The sequence below is a fragment of the Perna viridis genome, chromosome 5 (assembly GCF_037379345.1).
Source record: "Perna viridis isolate PV_CMFRI_1.1 ecotype Kerala chromosome 5, ASM3737934v1, whole genome shotgun sequence".
Classification (NCBI taxonomy): Eukaryota; Metazoa; Mollusca; class Bivalvia; order Mytilida; family Mytilidae; genus Perna; species Perna viridis.
In genome coordinates this window covers 35,247,776-35,275,277 of record NC_142449.1, presented here as the reverse complement: position 1 = coordinate 35,275,277, position 27,502 = coordinate 35,247,776, and the positions used below count along the sequence as shown (strand labels likewise).

At 31.6% G+C, this 27,502-nt stretch overlaps 2 protein-coding genes across 6 annotated transcripts; both read left to right on the top strand.

Moving 5' to 3' along the window:
* The first annotated feature begins 365 nt into the window (after positions 1–365).
* Positions 366–16,125, top strand: LOC148617235 (solute carrier family 66 member 2-like). Of its 5 annotated transcripts, XM_088584746.1 has the most exons (7): positions 395–448; positions 3,082–3,118; positions 4,444–4,716; positions 5,687–5,838; positions 7,015–7,059; positions 10,949–11,165; positions 11,577–16,125. In XM_088584746.1, exons 3-7 carry the CDS (start codon positions 4,484–4,486, stop codon positions 11,755–11,757), a joined length of 828 nt encoding a protein of 275 aa, XP_088440872.1. In that variant the 5' UTR covers positions 395–448; positions 3,082–3,118; positions 4,444–4,483; the 3' UTR covers positions 11,758–16,125. The 5 variants fall into 5 exon arrangements, with proteins under 5 accessions (XP_088440874.1, XP_088440871.1, XP_088440875.1 ...); XM_088584748.1 differs by lacking the exon at positions 3,082–3,118 and having other exon boundaries at positions 366–448; positions 5,687–5,823; XM_088584745.1 differs by lacking the exon at positions 3,082–3,118 and having other exon boundaries at positions 366–448.
* A 1,568-nt stretch (positions 16,126–17,693) lies between these two features.
* Positions 17,694–25,507, top strand: LOC148617234 (uncharacterized). Its single transcript, XM_088584744.1, has 13 exons — positions 17,694–17,832; positions 18,463–18,629; positions 19,152–19,285; positions 19,749–20,002; positions 20,487–20,681; positions 20,916–20,987; positions 21,299–21,353; positions 21,572–21,691; positions 22,040–22,119; positions 22,428–22,608; positions 23,009–23,112; positions 23,666–23,772; positions 24,103–25,507. The coding sequence occupies exons 2-13, from the start codon at positions 18,488–18,490 to the stop codon at positions 24,165–24,167; spliced, it is 1,509 nt and encodes a 502-aa protein (XP_088440870.1). The 5' UTR covers positions 17,694–17,832; positions 18,463–18,487; the 3' UTR covers positions 24,168–25,507.
* The last annotated feature ends 1,995 nt before the right edge of the window (positions 25,508–27,502 follow it).

Sequence of the window (27,502 nt, the reverse complement as noted above, 5' to 3'; positions counted from 1 at the left end):
CAAGTGATTTGCAAGACAATAAAAAGTGATTTTTATCATCTACCTCATCAGAGTTAACCTGAAGCATGTCCTGCATTGTCGAAGAGTACCATGATAACGTCCTTGTTCAGCTGTAAGTCGATGTGCAGATATATACGTAATATTTAGAAATTTTTCCTGTGATCAGGATTATGTGTTTCACAAATAATCAAATAATTATCCCATATATCTACGTTATTTTTGTGTGTTGCTTTTGTTGTTGTTGTTGTTTTTCTTTTCTTTTCTTTTCTTTTATTATTTATTATTATTATTATTTTTTTTTTTTTGCTTCTTTTTACAATACTATTTATTTCGCCCAGGCCATTGTTGAGATCGAATCCACGTCTTTAACTTAGTGCACTCGGTGTCGCTCATTTCCGGTTTCACTATAAACTTTTTTGAGGAAACGAAGGAATTAAGACCCTGTGAAGTGTGTAACAATACTGTAGATGACATAAAAGAATTTTAACGTTTAATGATCCTTTACTAGAACTGTAGAAACATTTTTTTTTAGAAATCAGTCTCATCTTTCCGAAACGGTTACGGGTCAATCAATACAGGCGTTTATTTTACGAATCATGCCCCGACCTCAGAGAAGATAATTAACCTTACAAGATCATATTAGCCACCCAGGGCGTTCTCACACTTTTACACGTCCTTTGCTTTGTGGAAATATCCACTAAGTTTCTGGTGCCAATGCACAGGCGCTTGTCTCAGAAAAAAATCCTATAGACATGACTGTACATTTTTTTGGGTACATGTTTACATTTTTAAGTAAGGATTTCATCTGTTGAGATGAAGATGCATACATGTACATGGGTCGTGTAAGTGTGTATGTAATATGATTTAAAGTACTGTAAAGCATGTATGTAGTGTATACATGAGTCATGTACCAAGATGTAAGATGTTAGTATGTGATGTAAGCAACTAAATGTTGCATCTAGGCACACAATTATTGTATTAACCATGATTTTTTTTTTCAAATTAATTAAAAAAGATAGAAATTTCTCAATCAAGTTATCATAATTTCTCCTGTAATATTTGATTTTATGTATTTTTATATATCAACTAAATAGACTCTGACCATTGTAGATGGTAGTGGCACATACAAAACTTCAGTTTCATCAATTCACAAACATACAGTTGTTTTCTAAGAAATGAATGTTGATTTATAATTTACTGAAATAGTAAGAGTGAAAAAAAATTCATGGAATGCACTAGAAACATTCCAACAAAGGTAAATAACTCATTGATTTATTCATGATTTAGTTGATTTGTTAGGGAACTTTGAAGCTGAAAAATCTTTCTTACTTAATGAGTTTAAACATTACGTTGGAACAAAAAATAATGGGATTAAATTTAACTAGTGCCACCCGTATTTAAGGAACTACCCGGTTTCTACATGGACAGTCCCTTAATTGTTTTAAGAAAAAACAAGATTATATTTATTGTTATACAGTCCTGTACAGTAAAACAGAATGACACTTTTACAAATCCCCTTTTTCATGGTCATTTCTCAGCTTGCGCATTTTCTCCAACCTGTCAAGATAAAGTAATAGTTGTAAATATAGTTACAGAAAAATAAACACAAATTGCTCAAGAGTAATCAAGAGAACCAAGGTTCTAGCAGAAATCAAAAGAAAGGAATTCAGGGACAAAGACCAAACATGGAAAACAGACATACACACACAACAAAGAACTTAAAGTAAATAAAATGATACATATAAAGTAACGAAAAAAAATTGGCAACTGACTCCACTAAAAACTGGGAGCATGGATCAGGTACACCAGTAGGATAAGCATCCTCTGCTTTTCTAGAAACACCCGTCAAGTTGCTCATAAAAAGTCAAGTCCAGGATATAAGTAAGAGGAAAGGAAAACTATGACATGATGAACAAATCAGTTTTCATGGTACAGATGGATACACCATAACAATCCACAAGTTCATGATGGTGACCATAAAACTTCTGTAGTGATGACTTCAATCTTGTAGCATTATAACCCTGTTCCAGAAGCCTAATTGTAAGAAGTCTAGCATGATACAAAAGTCAGCGTAGTTACGGCAAGCTCTGGCATAACGTTTGAGTTGTGATATGAAAACTCCATACACAGGTACTGAAGGGATGTTGCCACAGATGAAAGGAAAGTTGACAATTCTGAATGAAAAGTCATCATGTTTGTTATAAAGTTTGGTCAATAGTTTTTCTTTACCATCAGTTTCTAAGTGTAGGTCAAGATATGAGGCTGACTTCACAGTGTCTGTAGTATCCTTTATCTCAAGTTCTTTGGGGTAGATGTAATGTATGAAGTCCCCGAAACTAGGATTGTTTAACGATAGTATGTTATCTATATAGCGGAAACTCAGATTAAAGGAACTAGCCAAACAATGTTCTTTCTTTCGGATCAGATCAGCTAAAAAGTCAGCCTCATAAGAGTAGGAATAGGTCAGCATCTAGAGGAGCACAATTTGTTCCCATTGGAATAACGACCATTTGTTGAAAAATGCACCCACCGCACTGGACAAATATTTTGTCGATCAAAAATTTTGAAAACATCTTCTGTATATTTGGAAGATGATTTTGAATTATTTTTTACAATGTATGAGGCTTCTCTACCAAGAACTATATAATTATATCTAGGTGTACCATCTTTTTTGGAAAAACAATGATGTATTATGTTTTTGAGTCGGGACTTTAATTGAGTATGAGGAATAGAAGTATACTATGTTGAAAAATCATAGGTTTTAATGCTATTATATTCTGATAATAATCTTGAATTGAGGGTCTTTAAAAGATCTTTCCAATTTTTCAGGATCCACATTGAATTAATACCACTATGGGAGTAACAAGTGCTGTGATAAGACTGGACTCTCTTTGACAGCTGTGAGTATGGAAGTTATAAGTCACAATTTTCTTAGGTCCTGATTTTACTTGCCGTTGAATTGATGCTGATTTGACTACAAATCTTAGAGCCAATTAAACCAGGTGTTGATTTATCTTGGATTCTACATTTTATATTTATCTTACATGTTTTCATTGGATAAGTTCATTTTTTTGTTTATAGGTTAATGCAGATATGTAAGGTTAACATAAAATGTCAGGTAAATAGACACCTGCATGTTTTTTTTAATTAACAAAAAATGTTCTTTTTGTTTTTGTCTTTTTATGCCAGGAACTTCCCAACTGTTTCAGAACACTACGCAAAATTATAGTCCAAATGCAATTCTTTCATACATGTATCATTCAGTACATCTTTTATAACCTCTTTTATAACCTGGCAAATATTTAGCTCAGTAATATTCTATTATTCTGGCTTTTCATTAAGAGACAGTACCAGGAACTCTTAACTGTCTAAGCTATTGAAAGGTACCTCCAGAATTTAAAACTTTATATTATGTTTATAAAAGAAAATGGTGAAACATACTGCCTACAAAAGCAAAGGTACCTGCATTGCAAAAAAATTAATGAAACCCTGGATTATTCCTGCAAATAAAAATATCAAGTCTTCAAATAAAGTGAAGATTTGAGGAACTCCATTTTGGCCATCAAAGATGTTTTGTAATAAACTTGCATTTAAGGTATAAAATTCCTGTACTGTAGTAATGTGCCAAGAAACATTAAATGTATTTATAATACTGCATTAAACACAATTATTAGTCGAGATCTCTATCCTATCTTTAATATTTTATGACTAATAAATAAACAGGAAGCTAAGAGCAGTAATTCTTATCGAGTGAAATTGGTGGGAAAATTCAAATGGACAAAAAGTGTCTAGTTTTGAAAATTTTTTATGTTGATCAAGGAAATTATTTTCTTCAGCTGAAATTGGTTCCATTTGAGTATATAGTTACAGTATAGGATAATACTCTGTTGAAATAGTTTTAAATGTGATTGCAAATTTACCTTTGGACAGGTATAAAAAATTATGAAAAAGGTGAAATGCAACAAAATTTGTAAATGTGTTTGAAGTTGGATTTTGTTAAACTATCGATACAGTTTAAACTACAGAAAGCAGTAGTTTAGATTGACATTCTATTTATACATATTAGGAAAAACAGTTTTAGATAACATATGAAATGCAAATGTATGTCATAGTTTCATTTTGCATCATGTAATCTTTGAAATTTTGTTCATGCTACGATTTCCACAAGAATCAAAAACCTTCAGTGCTAACAGCACTTTGATTGGTTATAGAATGAAGTTATCATTTTTACTTTATAGATTTGTCATGAGTTTTGAATGGCATATTTACTGTAGTAGTTGACTTATATCTGACAGGTTGAGTTACTTATAGATTTTTAGATATATGTACATGTACATGTGTTGCTGAATAGTAAATGGAGAATATGTTTTAGTATTCGGCAGGTTATTCCCTTGGTCTTTTTACAGTTCCTTCTGTTTTATGCATTTATTTTTTACATTTTAGGATGAAAACTTAACAGTGGTACAGAAAATATAACAAGACCATGACTGACAACAAAATGGTCCAAAGTGCTAAAGTACTAATGGAGGGAAACATGCCCGAGTTTACCATTCTCAACATCATAAGTTGGGCTTGCCAGGGAGCAATGATCTTTGGTGGAGTTGTACCATTCATACCTCAATATAGAGATATACAGAAATCTGGAAATGCAGAAGGATTCTCTCCCTTTGTTTGCTTAACTTTGTTGATAGCCAATATACTCAGGATTATGTTCTGGTTTGTGAATTGATAGTTTTTTGCAATTTTGGATGCCAATCTAATTTTACAGGTGATAAAATTCATGCCTTACATTCTTTCCAAAATGTATTCTTTTACAAAGAGATTTATTCCCACAAATTTATTTTCCGGCTTTTTCTTCCCTGTGAAAGTAGCAAAAAATAAGTTGGTGTACAGTGCCTAATTCTGCCTGAAAAAAATGCCAGTGGTTTGCCCTAATGTACAACTAGAAATTGGCTTTTGTGGTCAAAACAGGACAAATCTGCACATTTCAAGCAGCACAGCTACGAACTGACTTCATTAAGACTGAACCACCTTGGTGGTCTCAGGATACCATGTTCGCCACGGATGCAGGAGGTTATTGTTTCAATCCCTGGTCCAGTCACATCAAAGACCTTAAAATTGGTAGTCAAAGCACATTACTTAAGGAGTTAGAGTGACGACTGGTAGCTCAGAGTCATAGTAATGTGTATGAGTGGGGTGGCATGTCTACCTGTGGGGTGTTGCTTCTGTGAGATAATATGATAAAAATCAAGGTCATCTTGTTAGATGAGTTCAAAGCAGTTGTTTGATTGATAAATTGTTAATCTCATCCTGAAATGCATGAAATATCTGTCATAGAAGATTAAACCATAATCAGTCATTAAGACTGTGTGTAAAAAACCTTAACTCCCATATTGTAGGTACTATACACTATTCCACTAGCCCAAAACAATGAGAACTGCACATCAAATCATTAGCCAAAATCTTTTATTTTTTACTAGACCGACACTATAGGCAACTTCCACTTCTAGCACACAGTATAATTTATGATTTTTCATGTTTGGTAAACACTATGATCTTCCACTTCTAGCCCAGAGTGTAATTATGATTTCATCTATATGCGTTTTTTTCAGGATTGGTTATCATAATGAACTTGCACTTTTTCTAGCACAGATTGTAAATATGATTTCATCTTTATGTTTTTCAGGTTCGGTAAACACTATGAACTTCCACTTTTAGCCCAGAGTGTAATTATGATTTTTGCCATGATGGCTCTTGTACACCTCTGTGTGCATGTCAAAAGGAAGTCAGAGATAATAGTTAGCAAGCAACACAGATTTTCGGGTCAGTATCTGCCAAGTATGTGTCCTAGTTGATGAAAATTTGAACTATTGGATATTACTGGCAACTACAAACACAGATATTTTGATTTTCAAAATATTTATGTCAAGATGGAAATTTCTTAGTGATTGTTTTTAAGTTTTGGCTAGGTTATGCAAAATATCAACTTTCGGGCAGTTAACGCTTCTTGAACAGCAAAGCGGTTTATGAACAAGCGTGAACTGCCCCGAAGATAGTTATGCTAACATAACTGGGTAAAAAATTTAAAATGTAATTTCTAATTAATTAAAATCAAAATTAGGATTTGTCCCTTCACCAAAGCCTTACTTAGTTTGGAACTATTTGAATTGGGGACTGCAGACAGATTGATATTTATGATGTCACAGTACCAAGTTTTACGGAAAACAACCTTTCTTTCCCAGATGAGAAATAAACAATCAAATTAGGTTATTCACGTATCTATGTTGTATCTGCATTTCAGAGGTGACAAAATTTGAGAATATGTTTAGAGCTCAAAATATGGAGTAAAATATTACTGTCCGAATATGATAATGTTTAACACTCAATGGCTTTTTGCATGTTTTTAAGCACAGGTACTTTAAGCATTAATGGTTCCAACTATCCACTTTTTTCTTAAGAACCATTGTTTTTGTCTGATTATTTGGCCCATTCATTAAAGATGCATGTATCACAAAGCAAATGCAAAATGCCACTATCTAGTAAAAATTGATTAGCAGTTCACTCTAAATTTGCAATTATAAGATTTTTAATCAGATAAACAAATCAGGCAAAATTAATGGCTCTTGAGAAATAACGGGTGATTGGAACCGTCCATGCCCCAAGTACCTGTGTTTAGGGGGCAATGATAAAGTGTTGTATTTGTGACTTTCTCCTTTCCTCTGTTAAAAAGTAAATCTATTGTAAGTTTGTGTATTGTGTCTCCACTCATTGATAAAAGTTTTTCATAATCATGTATTTCATTGTCAAATGTGGACAAGGGAAGATTTTGGAATAAAAAATTTCCAATGTAAATGAAAAAAAATGGCATGCTTACAAACCCAGGATGCATAATTTACTTCCTGGTAAACAAAACATTATTTTTGCCTTTGTGGTTATATTTTTTTTCTTGAAACCTGTCTTTTTAAAATTTTATTATTTAAATTTTTATTAAAATTGAAACATATAAATTTGCAGAAAGTGTGCCTCATCGAGTTAGTCACCCACAACACACTCTTTTTGGTATGTTTTAATTGGTGTTAGCATGGAACTGTATGTTGTCATTTTTATTGACCCTGCATGCTTTAGCTAACCTGCTGAATATGCAATATTTTCTGCTTCAAGATGTAACTCCTCAATCCACATCAATTAATCTTCTTTAAGTACATTGTTTTCAAAGAGAAATAAAATCCGCATTTTGCAGAGTATTTCTTTTTTGCTCTTTCAGTGTACTGCCAATGATTGGCACTATTATAAACATTTTTTTAAACCTCTTTGCCTCTAAAATCAAAAGTAATATTGAATTCAAATTTTGCCCAAAGCACCCTACATGTACAGTTATGTTGATTGTATTGATAAGGCAACAAACATGGCCAATATGTTAGATTTGAGAAAATCAGGATAATTTTGTTTTGTCTCAAATATACCTTGAAAAGTATGAAAGTTGTAGAAAGTAAATATTTCCCTTCTTTTCAGCTCAATTAGTTGTTTTTGCTTCATTGTTTCATCCAATGATTCTTTTTTAAGAGTTATTGCCCTTGACTTTGGAAATTTTACATTTTTGCTGTTGTTTTTGCTTCTGTCTTCAAAACTACAAATAAAATTTGAATAAAATACAATTTTCAATAGGATCAAAGTTGTAAGATGACCCTTTCATCTAAGTTATTGTCCTTGAAGCAGGAAATTTGACTGCTTCCACTGGTTTTTGTTTTTATCTCAAAGCAACACAAATAATAGTTTTTTGCTTTTTTTCATGACATGATTCTCAAGGCCAGGGTTATATAAGTCTCAAAAGTTGCAAAAGTTCTAGGAGTTAGTGTGTTTGAATTTTAAATTTATTTCTGGTATCATTTGAGTTTTTTTTTAATTTATATTTTTATGGGTTCTGTTCTGGCACTTTAGAGCCTCTAGTTTTATGCTAGTTTGTAAATGATTATTTTGTAGTGTTGAAAAAAGTATTTAATCTTTGGAAAGAGTAATCAAGGGAACCAAGATTCTAGCAGAAATCAAAAGAATGTAATCCAGAGACAAAGACCAGGCATGAAAAACAGACAAACACAACAAAAAACATAAAGTAACTAAAATAATACATACAAAGTAACAAAAATAAATAAGCAACTCGAACTCCACTAAAGACTGGGAACATGGACCAGGTGCTACAGTAGGGTAAGCGTCCTCTGCTTTTCTAGAAACACTCGCCAAGTTGCTCATAAAAAGTTAAACCTGGGGTAGACAAAAGAGGAAAGGAAAACTATGACACGTTGAACAAATCAATTTTCATGGTGCAGATGGATACACCACCATGATGTATCACAAAATCTGTATTACCATGATCCATTTTTTTTTAATATCAACCTGAGGGATTTTATTACTTCTGTTGTTGTGGTCTTTTAGAGCTTACTTAAAGGTGTGTTTACTTTTGTTTCATAAAGAATCTCTAAAAAGTATTTGCATTTTTGTTCAATATAAATTCTACAGTTTCACAGTGAAGAAGGTCCAAAAAAAAGTAATCCAAAATTTTCAATCACCTCACAGATACAAGTATTTAATTTTGAGATTGGTCCCTTAATAAAAATTGTGGTTGTAGCTATATATATTTATTTTAATCTATTTTTTATAAATATCTGCAATAACAGATTCCTGAATCTGGGATATGAAGATATGCATCTTTTAAAAAAAGGTCTCTTACCAAATTCTTTTTTAGATATCAGTTCTTGGTTGAAAAATACTCAGTTTCTTCTAAAACAATGAGTAGTGATTGTTTTTTTGTAAATTGTTCTATTTGCTGATGTGACCGCAGATTTACTGATTATGACAGTAGCATGCAAATGCTTTTTAATCACCACTGGTATAGTCACACTGCAATGGAAGAGGGAGGTTTAGCACACTTTAAAACCTAGATTTAACCCACCATTTGTTTGAAGTGCCTGTACCAAGTTAGGACCATTGCGGTACCAGCAGCTCTGTTGGTGTAATATCTATTTTGCCAGATTTATTTTGGACTTGAGTTGATTATGAATCGGATTAGTGGTCAGTAATTTTGTTGTTTCCCTCATTTCCTATTTGAAAAATTAATGTTGTGGGTTTATATGGCCTTTTCCACATTTACCCATTTAGTAAAAATCTTAAACCTTTGATTACCCTTTTACAAGGATGCCGGTACTTCTTTGACAAGAACTTTAGTTAATGCTTGGTTCTGATACTTTATTCATAGCATTTAAATCTGTTTATAACCTGTCTTTTTTACTGCTTGTATATTACAATGCTAAAAGCTACATATAAAAATCTTTTGTAATGTATTGACATTTTCAAATTGTCTAACAATTTAATAAAAAAAGTTGTGTATTGCTTAATGTAGTTTTATTTGTTGGTATTAGTTTTCATTAGTTTCATTTTTAATTCCTATTTTTATTTTAAAAAAATGTCAATGGTATTTTTATATTTGAATTCAGTGTATCTGAGAAGTTAGTGATTCATGAAAATTGGTAGCCTAGAAAAATTTTTCTTCTTCAATATATGCTTTCTGTGTTCATTTTATATCATAGGAGCAAAAAACTAAAATTATGTATATTCTTTTTCAAATACTTAAATACCAATTCATATAAAATTCAGGCACTGCCGATAGTAGAGGTGATTTATGCTGCAGAAAAACCCAATGAAAAAACAATGAATTTTGGTCTTCATGCTATATATATTGACATAACAATAGTAATTTCTGTAATCAGATCTGTAATATTTAGTTAACCATACATTCATTTTCAACTGAAATCAACCAAATCAAGGATGATAACTCTTGCAAAGGTCCAATTTGGTACACATTCTAAATGATCTTATCTTAAAACTTCAACAATCAAATTACAAATTAAGGATAGTTGTGTGTTCTGTAAGTTTTTTTTAAAAATAACTGGTAATAATAAAATGTAAAATTTGTTAGATTTTGAAATGCAACAATCATCTGTCTGATTTTTATATAGGCTACTTCTTTAAATTGATGAAATATATTCATTAGCTATTGCATTGTTACTTATGGTATTTAACAAAGATGGAGAAGTAAAGAGCGAATGTCTTGATGGAAATTATACTGTGCGAGCTCAAAGTTGTGTTTGTTTGGTCACATTTTGGTGTATTCTATTCACTCATTACAGTTACTTTCTGATATCTGGAAGAATTATTTTGATGGTGTACATGGATTGTGATGTTTATAATTCTATTAAGCTGATGAAGAGTTATTAAAGTTGTTATAATGAATGTTTCTAGTTTCATAAGTTGAACTCAGTCCAAGAAAGAAAGTTCCTTAACAATATTAAATGGATGTCTTTCACCTTATCCAATTTCCTCATCACTGCAAATTCATCAGTTATAGACACAATGCACAAACATGCTAGATTCAGAATTAATATTTTAAACTGCCTTAAGGAGGTAGACCCGCAGTAAAGGACATAACTCTTGAAATCAATGATATGGTTATATCATAGTCAATTTCACCAAAGCCTATCAAGCTTTCATATGAAACAGAATGAAATCAGTCCAAATTACTTTGATGCTTACATGAGATGGATGTGAAATGCTGTATACCAACATTCCAGTGATTTGTAAGAGTTATGTCCCTTACCTTAGGTCTATCCCCTTAAGCTGAATAGTCTGAAAAAAAAATTATTAAAAAAGCATAAAAGCAGAGTGCTTGTAGTGCATTAGATTTTTTTCAAGCTGGTAGCTCTATGCTGATAGAATAGAATAGCATTGTTCAGTGCTATATTGGGGAGGGGGGTATATTGGACACTATGTGTGATTCATGGATTGAACTCTCTTTAAATTATGTTTAAAACAGTTCTGTAGATAACTAACAACCAATTCTTAATTAAACTCTTCCATCATATCGAATAAACATTTGGTTTTTTTTTTCACTTTTCAGATTGTGATATGGAACATTTTTGGCGGTGGACAGATTTTAGTAGCTATGTGCAATTTACACTGACATTTATTGGTGTTTTTGGAGTTTTTACATACTTATTATTAGACAATGTATATGTAGTAGAAATAACAGGGTTTTTGGCAGTGTTTGCAGAGGCTATGTTGGGTGCACCACAGTTCTATAGAAATTTTACCAATAAATCCACACAAGGCATGAGGTAATATCATAAAGTCTATGATTAAAGTATTGGTACATGTGCATGATTCATATACACCACTTAACAAGCAACTTATAGCCATATTAAGATATTGATAGGTCAAATTTAGTTAAAAACTGTATAAGTATTAGGCAATGGGTAGCACATCCTTTTTTTCAAGGTCCTGAAGCATTTGTGAAAAATATCTACTTCACAAATGCTTCAGGATCTTGAGAAAAAGGATGTGCTACCCATTGCCTGATTCATACACAGAATGTTATAAAAATGGTTCTTAGATCACTATCCAGATATACATGAACATGTTCTGGATAATGGCTGTATGCATTCATTTGTTAAGAAATTTGACCAAAAAAAATTTGGACTTAACACTGACTGCATTATTATTATGAGAACCTGTATTTTTTTTTTCAGTAAGAAGATGGTTGGATTTTGGACGTGTGGTGATGTTTTTAAGACTGGTTATTTTATTGTTAGACAAGCTCCAGCTCAGTTCTGGATCTGTGGGATGTTACAAGTTACTATTGATGTATCTATTTTTATACAAGTTTATATGTATAGAAATTTACCAGGGAAACCAAATCATAAGTCATAAAAACTAGTCAGAAAGCTCATGTTAGGCAACAGTGAATTCAGGAAATGTTGTGATTTTCACCTGCATTACATATACAGGTTGAACAAAAACTGTATTACATGTAATACCATTACATGTATGTAAACCTAAATATCTATGTTTTTCTGAGGCATAAAGATTTTCAAAATTAAGATTGATATTATTAATCGTGTTGAATTTTGTAATTCTGATAAAGCTACTTCTACAATTTAAAAGGTTGGAATTCAGTTCCTCCATATTCCAAGGATGGCACTAAAAATAGCTTGCCAGATAACCTCTGACATTGCTTGAGTAGGATGGCACCTAGTCGAAAAATAGCTTTCCAGTCAACTTCTAGCATTGCAAGAGCACTGATAAAGCCATTTTTAATTTTAAATTATAATTTAAAAAAAAAACTATTGTATAAGAACATATTATTCTAATTGCCTAAATTTATTAGCAGAACATAGATACAGAATTAGCTTCAAGACAAATGATCACAATTATTTCTGAATTTATTTAAGGTTCAGGTACAGTGATAGATGATTTTGGCCCATCACTCCTTTTTATCTTGATAAAAACAAATAAATTGTTGGAAGTTTTTGGAAGTTTTTAATTTTAATTTGATGAATTGATGCTGAGTTGTTGCCTGTGAACATTCTGAGGATTCAGCATTTTTTAACAAGCTTGCTGGGCAGCTGAAGTTGTCATTTTAAATATGGGCCAAAAATCTCATGTAAGTATACCTGTTCCTTACACGGGGTAATTGTCATTCCATTTAGTGCCTAAGATGTTAAACTTTTATTTCACTATCTGTATATAAGCTTTAAGCATATATGGTTGTTTTAGTGTCACAGTACAATAATTTCAGGTGGTAGACCTAGGGTAAGGGACATAACTCATGAAATCAGTGATATGATTGTATAATTTCCAATTTCACCATAGCATATCAAGCTTTCATTTGAAACAGATTGAAATCAGTCTAAGTTACTTAATGATTACATGAGATTGATGTAAAATGCTGAATACAAAGATTCCAATGATTTGTAAGGGTTGTATCCCTTACACTAGGTCTACTTCCTTAAGGGGTTACTATTAATTTATTTTGCTATACTCATTCATTTACATATTTTTGTTTTTAATTTTCATGCTTGATTGAGAAACTTAAAGTGTGACATCCAAAATCTAGAAGATGATAGTCTGTCATCCAATTATGTTCTTATTTTTTTGTGCTAAAATTACATGTATTTATGTTGTTTTTGAATTTAAGATTGATAATTGACCAATGACTATTTATATACAGCATTTACTTATACAAGATTGGTTTTCTGTTTTGATGGTATATTTTTACCAAGAATTACTAATAGAGAAAACTACTTATTCAGTTCTGTGAAAAATAATTAGGGCTTTGTGACTATTTGGCAGACGTTCCTATTGTAATCACTGTCTGTCCCTCCGCAACAAATCGTGTCGAGGCTGTAAATTTGTTGTCTTTTGGTGTAGACTTTTGATATACCTAGTTGTGCTTGTATTTGGTAAAATTGCTGATTAAGATGTCCTTCATTTTGAAAAAAAATGCAAGTTTTTTTTTAATGAACTCCAATAAAATTATCAATATGAGTAACATGTTTCCTTTTACCGACCACATTTCATAGAAGTATGGGTATTTTTACCAGTAAAAATTCTTAATTCTCACAGATCAAATAACAATAGTAATGAGAAACATAGTAAGTTTATTTGATGAAAACTTACATACATTATACAAATGTAAGACACAGGTACAGTTTACAATGAGAAATAACTTTGGCGATTTTGAAGCAAAAGATTAGATGAAAATTTATAAGGTTTTAATAATTTTAGTAAGTGGTGCATAAATTACAACTAAAAAACTCAGAGTAAATATTTGGTGGACATTTTTTTTGTGTTTTTTGACAGATCCCTAAAAAATGACAAAATAAGGACCCAAGAAAATTACCTACTGTAGACTAATGCAATTAAATGGCTACCATTCAATGGCTTATGATAAGACTTCATGCAAACTGTAGGCTTTTTGTGTATTGCAGTGTACAAACAAAACAAGGATATGAGTATGTGAGCATGTGAACTCGTGGATCATTATGATGTATCCATCTGCACCATGAGAACTGATTGTTTACCGTGTAATAGCTTTCATTTCCTCTTTCATTTACCACAGATGTGGCATTTTATTAGCAACTCGGCCAGTGTTTCTAGAAAAGAAAAGGACACTTACCTTACCGGTGCACCTGGTCCATGCTCCCATTTAGTGTAGTCTGGGTTGTTCATTTACTTTTGCTTCTTTGTACATGTTATTTTGTTTATTTCATGTGTCTATTTTCCCTGTCTTGTTATCCATTGGATATATTCTTTTGATTACCCTTCAAATCCTGGTTCCCTTTATTTCCCTCTCAATCTGTTCAGTAACTGCTGAATAGGGTCTGATTCAAATTTAGGCAACTACCGTTTTATCTTTTTTTTTCCAATATTTTATAACAACGACAGTGCTATTTCTTTTCTTGAAATAGTGAAGTATTTCACCATCAGGTTTTTTTATGCTACTGTAGTTTTTTTTAATTTTTATATAAAACAAAACATTTCCTAAGCATCATGATAACAGGATGTAAGGCACTTATTAAATAAAAAAAAACAACAACTTGACCTGCCATAAATATCCAACCTTCTCTAAGTATTCCACTTCTTGTTACCGGTACATTGGTATATTGTATGTGGGTTTTACATCAAGATGAATCTATTTATAATAAGAGGAAACAGTAGATGTATATCACACTTTCAATACATGTTTCTTACTTCTGTAGATGCTAAGCATGCTGTAAGGTTGATATAGGGAGAAACCATTGGATTTAAAGGGATAGGGAGACACTATTAGATTTAAAGGGATAGGGAGAAACAATGGGATATGAAGGGATAAGTAGAAACCATTAAATTTGAAGTTAGGGAGAAACCTATAGATGTAAAGGGATAAGGAGAAACCATTAGATATGAATTTGTAACTCATTTTTTCTGATCACTATGTTGAAACTTATAGTACATGTATAAAGATTTTGTATCATGTAAATGTGTTGTGAAGGAAGATAACTTTTATTGGATCCTTGTGAGGGGAGGTAATCTAACTTCATGGTTTAAATGTCAAATAGATGCAAATACAATGTACACGAATATCATTTTGAATTGTAGTTTTCACATTGATTTCTGACCTGATTTTTTATTTTCTCACCATACCTATTTGTTTTAACATTTGTTTCCACCTTGTCAAGAAATTTGGTTCTGCTATTTAATTTTTTTTGTCCTAGTCTCCACCAAACCCCCTCCACAAAAAAAGACATCTAATGATTTGCCCATTGATCTTTTATCATATTGATTTATTCATATTTGACAATTCTAATGTGCAAATTATGTTTTATTATACAACAGTGTTTAGTTGTTCATGCAAAAAAGTCTTTCTTTTAATGTTTATAGATTAAGGGAGCAAATATATGATTGTTATGTGTGGCTTAGCATTGTATTTGAAGAAAGAACTAATAACAAAAAAATATCTATAGACAGGCAATTTGACCAAATATCCAGAAAAAATCCAGATTTCATGCAAAAAAAAGTGTCCCCCAATTTTCAATTGCTCCCTCCCCCTTATGAATCTTTTCCCGTGTTTAGCAACTAGAATGAATTGCCTATATAAGTTATTTGGAAATTGATTGTGCAATACATTTAGCATGTTTAATGGTGCAGTTTAGGTTTTATGTGTGATGAGTAACTATCAGTCTATAGATTGAGTAGCAGTTTGTCTGTAGATGGAGTAACTATTTGTCTATAGATTGAGTAACTTTTTGTCTTTAGATTGAGTAACTATTTGTCTATAGATTGAGTAACTATTTGTCTATAGATTGAGTAACTATTTGGTAGAGGTAATGTAAGTTTATGATTTTAATTAATGTATATTAGTCTAAAGGGACCACTATTTGATTCTGGGGTGGGGGTATTGTATTGGAAATGAATATTATGGCCTACACCTCTTCGAAAATAAATACATTTTCTGACTTCAGTCTAGATACATCACATAGTGAACTCTAGTGAAATGGAAATAATCTGATTCAAAAAGTAATATTCTAACCCCAAAAATTTGCCAGCCCCCCCCACACACACACACAGAGAATCAAATGTTGGTCCCCTAACTCTTGGAATGATCATGGTTTCAATTGCACATATCAATAGATATTGTACATAATTATAGGGATGGTCTAGGGTCCTTAAGAGATCTCAGTGGCTTAATTAATAATCTAAAGGGACCATTTCTTGTTTGTTATGCAATTTGATTGGTATAATAAAATTATAATTGCATTTGTTGTATTGATATTTATTTTTGCCAGTTTTAGAATTATTATTAGCTCTCCTCAACTGAAGTACTGAAAAGTCCATGATAGTCTATTTGTCATTTTGCATTGTATGTCTGCTTTTATTTACATTTAGCTACTCCTGTAGGAATAACTCTCATGTGGTCATATAATTTTCTGGTGCAGTTGTCCCATGTGAACACTTCATTTCCATATGATAATTTTAGTTGTGGTTGACCAATTGTTATGAAATTTTGATATAATTTTACTAACCTCTAGAAGTCCCTCTTTAATTTGGAGATTTGGGTCCCTACCATTTTGGAATAATGGTCTATTTTCGAAATTGTTTATAAATTGGTTACTTTTTGAAAATTTCTGTCTGTGTTTTTTTAATTTGGATTTCAGATATCTCTTATGGTTTTTGAATTATAAAGGGTCGAAGGGCCACACACCAAAAAAGATGACTTTTTAACATTTTGTTTTAATTTCATTTTTTTAATTTTTTTTTTTATTCTTTATTGAAATTCCTGCCTGCTTTTTCCAATCAAATTTCAGATATCTCTTATGGTTTTTTAGTTATAATAGGGTCAAAAGGACCACACCCCAAAAATTCTACTAATTTTTTTTTTGTCTGATTTTGAAACTTTTAATTTGAATTTCAGATTTTGTGCAATATTGTATCCAAACCAGTTGTTGTGTCCATAATGAATTGTAAGTCCAACTACTGTATCATGCTGCGCTCTGTGAAGCTTCTTATTTTTAAGAATAAAAAACGCCTTATTTCACTGTTTGTATTGTTTTTAGCCTCTTTGAACCTTTCTGATGGACAATAGAAAGAAAAACTAACAAGTGGTACAAATGATCCTTAATTCATCATCTAACTACAGTAGTTCCACTTTCAGGTCCAAGCAATTATAGAAATATGGACTTTGAATGTTCAAATCATTGTGTTGATTTAATTAGAAGTATTTGATGATGAAACCTGTGCTTAGTCATTATGTTTATCATTTGTCAAGCAGTAAATAGTGAAATATTCAATTTTATTTAATTTTTTTTTTTTTTTAAATAGTTTAAGCGAGGCACTCCCAAATCTGGATCACCCATTTCGTGACTAGTGGGGCTGCTTCAACCATTGAATTTAAAAAAAAGAAGTTTGCACAAGTCCACAAGTTGGGAGAATCTTCATTCGGCTCCTCTCGGGTTTACCAGCATTCTCTATAGTAATACTGAGAGAATTAGGTGTATAGTTGTTTCATTAGTCCCAGATCGACAATAAACTACGAGAAGTGTTTAAAAGAATGCAAAGTAGTATGTTTAAGACCTGACTGCTTCTTTATCTATAAAACCAAGGAGTTTTATTGAAGGCTATTTTAAAAAATCCGAACGATATAATTGGTGATTTCAGGGAGTGTATATTTGAAGTCCCCGGTAATTTTATTAACAATTTATTTTCTCTATGTAATGAAGGGGCCTGGTATGGAAATCAGTACCTCTCAGAATTTCTTCATTTAATCTAATGGCTCCAATTATTTGTACGTTATTTTGTATGAATTGGCTATACTTTTTGGTTGGGAGAATTTAACATTTGCGTGATAAGTAAACAAACTGAACAAGTTTCGACGGGCCTGAACAGAGATCAATGATCACTATAAAAACCCAACTTTGCTTACTCAGCTTTAGAATAAGATAGGAGCAGGACTAATACATAGCTGTGGTAAATCTTCATATATAGACTGTATAATTATTTAAAAGCCATCGTAAATATTGTCCAACTTTGTAATAATTGATTTATAAACAAATAAAATTGATTTTACATCCTCAAGTTCAACAAAAACATTACTCTACCTTTGCTCTATATACATATCTACTCACGAACAGGTATTCTACTGACGTCTTTTCACCAAAGCATAAAACATGCATATTTTATTGTGATATGAAGTCTTGTAATGACCAAGTTGCAAACAGCATACAGTGTCCTTCACCTTCAGGCACAAGGCCTAGGGTTTGTTCCCACTATCAAATATACACCCCAATAGTATACAACCTACAGTGACCTACATTTATGTTATATACTATTGTGGCTGGATATTTGATTGTTCGAGCAAGCCCTTGTGCTTCAGGTACAAATGTACATGTATCTTCCAAATTGTTTTGAGTAACATGTAATTCAAGGAGTTGTTGGAATATTTCAAACATTCACACTCAAAGTGAACTGATAGCTTGTCAGGCAACCTGAAGCATTGCTGAATTTTAAATCCAGTAATTACATTAATTAATTAAAAGGTGAAGTAACTTCAAATAATTCATTATTCATGTAATACATAACACGTTTCTTCTTTGACAGCCTTAACACAAATTATATCAACAAAATGGCACCTCACAAGAAACAAAAGTGTAAATACTGGGCCAAATGCTACAGGAAAGATGCTCAACATAAAAAGGACTTCCTTCACCCTGGGGATGAAGATGAAGACAAAAAGAAAACTGCAGATGATACTGGTGGGGATACAGGTATGATACGTAAAAAAAACTATTTCTGTGTGCTTGGTGATCTATAATTGTGTATATGTATACATTTGTGTGTACATTAATCAACATCAGTAATACATGCATATTTTATATGAATTTGAAACTTCACTAAAAGTCATATGCCATGATGTCTTAACAGAAAATTGCATTGTGACATAATTGTGACTTTTTGAGAAACTGACCCTTTTTTTTCTGTGCTTTGCATAAAAGCTACAGGTGATTCATGAGCACAATGTGTCTAGGGTTGAATTAAACTTTTTCTGTACTTTTTAAATGTGAATGTTTGTAGAATTAGTATAAGTCAATACATATATATAATAAAACTTGTTTATTTCTTTCATCATGCGTGATCATTTATCATCATTTTTGTTGTCAGCTGACATCATCAACATCACCATCATAATAATATTGTCATTCCACAGGTCTTTCAATATTTTCGTTTTCATCATCATCATCATCATCATCAAGAAAAAAATGAATATATAAGAAAGAATCTTTTTCAAGATGTCGAAATGGAAGATGATACAAAACCAAAATTAAAGAGAAGTAGAACTCATGCTATCAGTGATGATGAAGACGATGAACCATCACTGCCACCATTAAAAAAACTTCGCTCCAGAACAGTTTCTATCACCAAGGTACATGCTCATGTGTGATTTAAGAGCTCATGAAATTTTATTTTACTATGTTTCTGCTGTGATATTATCTTCTCAACTCACCTGACATTCTTAAAAAATAACTTAATTTCAGAAGTAACATGGTTTCTGATTGGATAAAAATTTTCAGTTATCATCTCATAGACCAAATTTTGTAACGACTGCTACGTCATCATTTTTTTTTAATGATCTACTTGTTGAATTTTGATACTTAAATTAAATTACAAGAAATGACTGTTATATTTTTTGGTCTATTTGAAATAACCTCAATGCCCATGGTGCACCATGTGATTGAGATTACTTCATAGACTGAAAAAATATAACAGTCATTCCTCAAATAAATTTTACGTCCTTATATTATGTAGAGTAGGGAGTTTACTTTATATTAAAATATTTCAATCCTGAGGTAATTAATGAAACTGAACCAATTTTTCTTAATTTACAGACAGACAAACCTAAGAAAGATGACGATGCCACTCCATCAACTTCAAAAGAAGAAGAAACAGTGTACATCCCAAAATGCCAATACTGGGATGAGTGCTACAGGAAAGATCCCAACCATTTAAAACAGTACCTACATCCAGGTGATGGCAGGAAGAGTACGAGACCTAAACCAGCCAAGAAACTAGAAGAAGGGGTACAAGTCAGTCTACCTGGTGGCTATAGATTAAAGAGAACTGGCAGTGATTTTACATGCACGTAAGTTGATAGATTAAGTGTACCAGAAATCTGAAATCTCACATTTGGGGATTTTAACATGTAATAGTAAATCAAATTCTGGATCTTGAAATTCACTGTAATCTATTCATGAAAGATCCATAGTCTGTCTATGGCTGTTTTTTGCTTGTGCGTGTTTGTTTGGTTTTTTTTTTTGCAGTATGGTGGGGTACTTTGACACAGTCCTGGTGTCAGTTTTCTTCTCTAAATTCTGGTTATGTATTTTAAAACATTTACCATAATTTTTTTTCTATTATCATGAAACTAGGAATATTTACTTCTATTGTCTCATGGTTTTTGATTTAAAATGAAATTTATCATATTTAGTTTGTTTGCATGTATTTATCCCAACAGATTGTCATAATTTCATTTTGATATTTTGTTGTTTGTTTCTTTTTTTTTAACTTTTCAATTGGTATTACTACATTTATGACATATTTATTATAGAATTGTGTTGTATTTGCAGGTGTATTGGTTGGAAAATACAGAAAAATGCTACAAATAAGAGAACATGTAAACACCTGCGTGAATATCTTGGTGACACATTTGAAAAAGCAAGGATTGGAAAACTGCCTGTGGAAAAGAGAAAGGCACCCGAGCCAAGCCAGCACTTCTCTCATATAACAATAAGCCTGTTGTTGGCTCACAAATATGAAACAAAGTACGTCTACAACATACATGTATTTCAACTAAATAGATTTTTTATACAACCACAACAAAAGTTTGCTTGTTTCTGTTAGCTTTCGTTTTTTCTACTCTTCAGATCTTTTTGTTTTCAATTGATTTGGAAGCTCATTATCTTGATATTATGTTGAAATCATAATAAGACTTTACTTCATATAAATCATAACCTGTAAAATGAGTTATGTATAATGCTATGTTTCATTTCTTGTAGAAATTGTTCAGACCCTGTTGGTTGGTGGATCAGTGAAAAGCTTGATGGAGTGAGAGCATTCTGGAATGGAAAGTGAGTACATATATTGAGGTGAAATCATTTACCAGTATACATTTTATAAGCATATCCTATAAACTTCACATTTTAAATTAGTTTTTCAAGGGTACTAATTTACTTTCAAGAGCAGTTTCCAATCAAAGGTCCAGTTGAATAAAGTCAAAAGTCCGTAATAAAGTGTCAGTGAATATATAATGTAGCTAAAAGTCCCAGACCTGGGGAAATGAAATTTTAAAGGTCCTAGATCTGAAATTGAGAGTCTGTACCTTGGATCACTGCAACCCCTGTTTTTGTCTCAAATTAATTACATTTTGTTTTATTTGTAGGTGCTTTTATTCACGACTTGGAAATCCATTTTATGCACCCAAATGGTTTACAAAGGTAGGTTAAAACTTAGTTTACAGCTGTCCTTATACTTTTATTTAATGTTTATATGTTATATTTAGAATATGATACAAAAAATAGCATTAACTGTTTAATGATTGCATTTCTAATATTTAGGAGTTCATGATCATTACTGTCTTTGGAGTCATTCCCCTTTATTTGAAAGCATTTTACCTAAAAATGCTGGCTTCATTTTTTAATTTAATTTTTTTAAGGATTTACCAAAAGATATGCATCTAGATGGAGAGTTGTTTGGAGGCAGAAAGAAATTTCAGCAAACAATTAAGATTGTCAAAAATCCTGAAATTGATGACTGGAAGAAACTGAAATACTGTGTAAGCATATTTCCCTATATATTGGATTTCATAGTAGCTGGCAAATATGTTTAAAAATCCAATGTTAAAGAGACAAATAGGTAGTGATAGCCTAATGTATTTGCACTGGAAAGAGAATTCTTTTTTGCCATGGTTTCTGTTCATTTTGGACAGAGCTGCTGTTATGTTACACAGGTCAAAAGTGCATTGGTGACATGAGAGAAATCTATAATACCTGGATAATAAAATAAGTAAGGCTTTTCAGTTTGTTTTCATTGCAATCTACCTAATAAGTTTCATGGTGGTCTCTTTTTGTGATTTACAGAGTGAGAAAAATTACTTTTAAAAATGGTTGTCTCTTTCTTGTAGGTTTTTGATTCTCCTAATATGGGAAAAGATGTTTTTGAGAAAAGACAGAAAGCTTTGAAAGAGTGGTTTGAACCAAATAAGTAAGTTGTGAACTTGGAGATTGTCAATATTCTTTTGTTTTTATTGAGAACACAATACTTAACTGGTAAATTTTGTGATTCTATACAGTCTTATACTGTTATTTGTAACAAGATTTTTCCTGAAAATTCAAATTTAGTCATTAGAATGTTTAATTGTTTGCCAATATTGAAAGGTGGATTTGTGCTGATGAAGGTTCAGAATTTTGAAATTGTGATGAAATGGTACATGATATCTTTAAAATTTACTGGCAACTTCAAAATACTCTGTATAAAACTGGACAAAAACCTGGAATTTTATTCTCTTTCAGACCTCAGTATGCTGAGTTGGTAGACCAGTATAAATGTACCAGTAAACAACAGCTAGAAGATGATCTCAAGAAAATGATAAAGCTAGGGGCTGAAGGATTGATGATAAGGCAGCCAGGTTCTGTGTACGAAAGATGTAGATCTAAAACTCTGCTCAAACTCAAGAAATTCTATGATGCTGAGGTACTGCTATTGTCAGATTCTTTAATGTTGAAAATATATTTCTATCATGAAGGGGGCTGTACATAGGATTACAAATTTAAAAAAAATGATAAGCAATACTGATTTGTCTATATGAATTTTATGATGGGCATAGCAAGTCTTAATCAAACCAGAAAAAAATTCTATACTTTAAATAAGTAGATATAACATCCCATACCCATAACCATTTCATTGTTTACTAGTCCAGTTTTATACACCCATCTTTCTAGAAGAGACTTATTAAAACATACTAGTCTGTCCATCTATTGTTCACACACTGCACAATTACTCATGACTGCTTCCATCAATTTTCATGAAACTTGAGTGAATTGTTTCTTTCTTTTGATGTAATTTTAATTATATATTTTCGTTATGTTTTCAGGCAGTAGTAATAGGATATGATCCTGGGAAAGGAAGGTTCCAAGGTGCTGTAGGAGCTCTTAGGTGTAAGATGGAAAATGGGAAGGAATTCTCTGTTGGCTCAGGGTAAGTCTTTTCCAGAAGTGACCTTATTAGGCGTGAATGCATCAATAGATTATTTCATTTTCCATTACATGTATTTCAAAAGTCACTATATACATGTATTAGGCAAAAAGTCTTTCATCCTTCAATTGTTTTCCTTCATTTCCAAAGTGACCTCTGGTATATATAGTTGGATGATCATCTTTAATTATTTAATCATTTAAATTTTTCTCAGATAGAAGATAAATAGAGTTTAACTCGAATAAAAGTGCTTTGACACGTATATTGTATTTTAATAGAAACACCTCCAGATGATTTGCAACAAAACGAAAGTTTTAAAAAATCATTTTCAGACATTAAGCTGAATGTTTGGTCTTTTTTGATTGGAATAATTTTGGTGATATTGAATCAGTGACCGCATCGAAAAGACAAATAAATTTTATAAAGTAATTTCTGACCTTTGACAGATGAATGAAACTTTGGTCATACATTTATTTTTAATATAAAGATGTTGAAACAGGAGGAAAGATCCTGACCCTAGACTTTTTTAGTTTATGTTCATGCATGTCTCTTATAGATTGACAGACAAAGATCATAGAAGACCACCAAAGATAGGATCTATTATTACCTACAAGTTTCAGGAATACACCAACTCAGGCAGTCCAAGATTTCCTACTTTTGTTTGTGAGTGTTTTTTCCTTTTTGTGCATCTACCTAGAATATGACAATTATCATATTTTTACATTAAATAGGTTTAGCATATTTCAATATGATAAAAATAAAATAATTTCTAACTTAAGGACATATTCAAGTAGTGTTTCAATCAGAGTAATCCATGACAAAGTTGGGCACTCTAGCACATTAAAGACAAATTTGAAGGCTTATCATGCAAACATTAACATCTGTTTAGGAGAAATTAACAGAAAGGGGAAGGGTGTTTGGGTCCCCTCAAAACCACCTTTAGGGAACACTATCTAGCTGTGTATTTGCATTTATATACTTGCTCTATTTCAGGTGTGAGAATTGATGCCACAGACCCTAAAGATGCAGAGCTTCCGTCATTGCCAGATGACATATGACCAACGCAGTTCTACTAATACTGTAGATATACAATCATACAGACCATGACAGTTGTACCAGTGTACAGTTACAGGGTTATCTCCTTTGGAGAAATCTTTGTTGTATTGATTATTTGTTAAGGTTTAGGAGAATATAATAGATTGTTGTTAGTGGTTATTGTAGAAAGATTTTGTGTGCAATTAAAAAAGGGAGATAATTAATATGACATTTGAGGCAGCATATTGTAATGAAATGTTATTTAGATCACATCTGTTTTTAATTTAATCATGTAGATCTGTGATACATATATGGACCACTTTATCAAAACTAATTTAAAAAAAAAACATTATTTTTTTATAAAAAATATTTATTTATACATGTATTATTTATTTGTGTTTTAATTTGATAATTTATTGTCTGTTTTTTTCTTTAATTTATTTTTAACTTGTATACATAAATATTTTTTCCTTAATAAGATAAATGATAAGTTTCACATGATATAAATACATACATTCACTGTTTTTTGTTATTAATTATCTTATCTGGTCATTAACTCTTATTTTTTCTTTAATTCATTACACATTTGACAATCATGTTAGTGACTACACAAGAAGTTAATTTAATTATTATCGTAGTTGGGGCCTTTATATGGCATTGCTTTTTTCTATGTTTTTACATGTAGATTCATGTAATAGTTGACTATTCACTGTGATGTTTCATGTTATGTGCAATTAAGGCCAACTAAAAATAATGTATTGGTTCTCATGCCCTTCATTATCTTTTCAGGATATCTCAATTTGTATTTTATTCACCATATCAATAAGAAAAAACATCTCATTTGTTTTTGTCATGAATAATGTCAAAAGCACCCTCATAATATTTTTGGGGCAATAAAAAGATTGAAAGAAACGCCTTACCCCTCATTGGTTGTCATGAAAAAGGCATGAGAACCAAAAGAATATTTTGATTGGCCTAATATCACTGTGATAATTTTATAAATTTTGATGTAGGAATTGTCTTTTACTTAAATTATATTTTTAAAAACTTTTTAAAGCATGTACATTGTATATTGTTTAGTTGATACAAGAATCATGTAGTTTGTAGTTTTTAGATGTTTTTTATATCCATGAATTATAATTGTTTTAAAAGAATAATCCATATTTCAACAAATGATATGTCAGTAGTGCCATGACAAAATTTTTTTCTTTAAAGTCTCTTCATCATTACTACGTACATGTACTCTTTATTTTTATCCACATGTATTTAAAAAAAAGAAATTTTCTATATCTATCAATGATAACTTTACTATAAAAACCTTATTGTTTAGTTTTAAATCTAATAAATGTCAAAATAATTGTAACATGTCTTTCTGCACAAGTATTGATTTTTTTTTCAGTGTCCACTTTGCAATGAACATAACAGTGCAAAACAAGTACCTGTGAAACTGACTGTAAATTCTACAATGTTTACATTTTTTGAAACTGCAAAAATTGTTGCCCATGAATATATTCACTTTATAGAATTGGCAAAAATGTCTTAACAAAATTGCCTCTATAGTCATAAAGAGAATGTTGGGGTGAAACCACTATTTAGGGTAATGTTAGAAACTAGGAAAGTTTTAGAGAAACTGAAACCACATATTACTCCAACTGCAGCATCAAAATTCTACAGCTTTCTTCATTCAGTCAAAAAGAAATCAAGGAAACCAGGATTTGAAAAGTATTCATAAAGAACACAATTCAGGGATAATGACTAGACAAAGAAAATAGACCCACATGACAAAGAATACGAAATCACCAAAATAACAGACACAGAGGATCAAAAGTAAATGAGCAACTCAGACTCCACTAAATACTGGGAGCATGGATCAGGAGCGGATCCAGGATTTCAGATTGGGGTGGGTGGGGCACATTAACAATTTTTTGAGGTTAAATTTTTTAAATATTCTTCTAGAGTGGGTGCATTGTAGACATCTTTTGTGGTAAAATTAGTGAGAAATTAAAGTTTCAACCTAAAACCGCCTAAATCTACACCTGACAACACGTGCTTTGCAAATTTTAGGGGGGTGGTGCATGCCCTCCTAGCCCCTGCCTGTATCCGCCCCTGTGGACTAGGTGTACTTGTAAGGTAAGCATCCGTCTATAAAGATGGGTCCTATCATGGTTAACCTTTAATTTTTCACCAATTTTCATGAAACTTTGGTGAAATGTTTAATTACATGTACAAAATGTAAAATTAATACAATACTTTTTGGCGAGAATCACTAACTGTTCCATGAATGCCTTATTTTTGTCCTGATCATGGATCATTGATTGTATACACTTTGACATAGAAACTATTTTAGAAATCAAACCGAGGTGAAATCATTTGATACATTATCGGGAGGGGGTTTAAGGATCAAGCCCCTCATTGTAGTTCTTGAAATTTCTGTCTTAAATTTACGTTTATTTTGGAGCTGATTTTGGAGGCATTATCCTTTTGCCTAATCTCACGCATTTCTGTCTTGAAAGCTTAGCAGCCCTGTTTATGTAATATGACCTTTTTATATGATATTAGATAATTTAAATGAGTGATTGACATACAGAACGTGATTCAAAAAGTTTTGAAAAAAAATCATGTCAGTTATGTCGCAGTTATCTTGACTTCGGAGACCAGGAGTGCATGTAGTTATAGTCCTTGACCAGAAAGTGAGAAAAAAATATGAATGTGTTCGTCTGTTTAGTACATCTCTTCATCTAATATATTTATGGCTGGTTGATATAATATGCGGCTTGCGTGCATATCAGGGTTTAATGTCAGATAACTTAAATGTGTACAGAGACTTCTACAAAAAATGTATGATGCATGTATGTTTGGGAGGAAACTCTCATAAGTTATTCAATGTTTGACTATTTTTCATTTTGAAAAAAAAATAAATACGGGTTTATCATGTGCTTACAGCATGGTAAAAGTTTTTAAAAAAATCAAAGGTAAAAACAGTTGGTCAAAAGAAAATACCTCCAAAGTCCAGCAGCTTCAAAATGTGCGAGTCTTGACAGACCTGCATATGCACTCTAGACACAATCCATTTTTGACTAATTCATTGTGCATTCCATTTTTTATGATATTCCTCCGTGAAGAAATACATTTGAATCAATTTCAACTAAAATGTCACCGACTAGAATCATACTATAACACCGTTTTGCCAATATGCTACAAAATGTAACTGACAAAGACAGCTCATTCCTTCCACTTATCTCAACCTGTCATTTGGTCGCTGCATATTTTCTCACAGTCAATGCTTCTCTATCTTTTTTTCATGCTTCATTAAATAGACTTATTTTAGAATAGGTAGTGGCTATTTTGCCGGACCTCA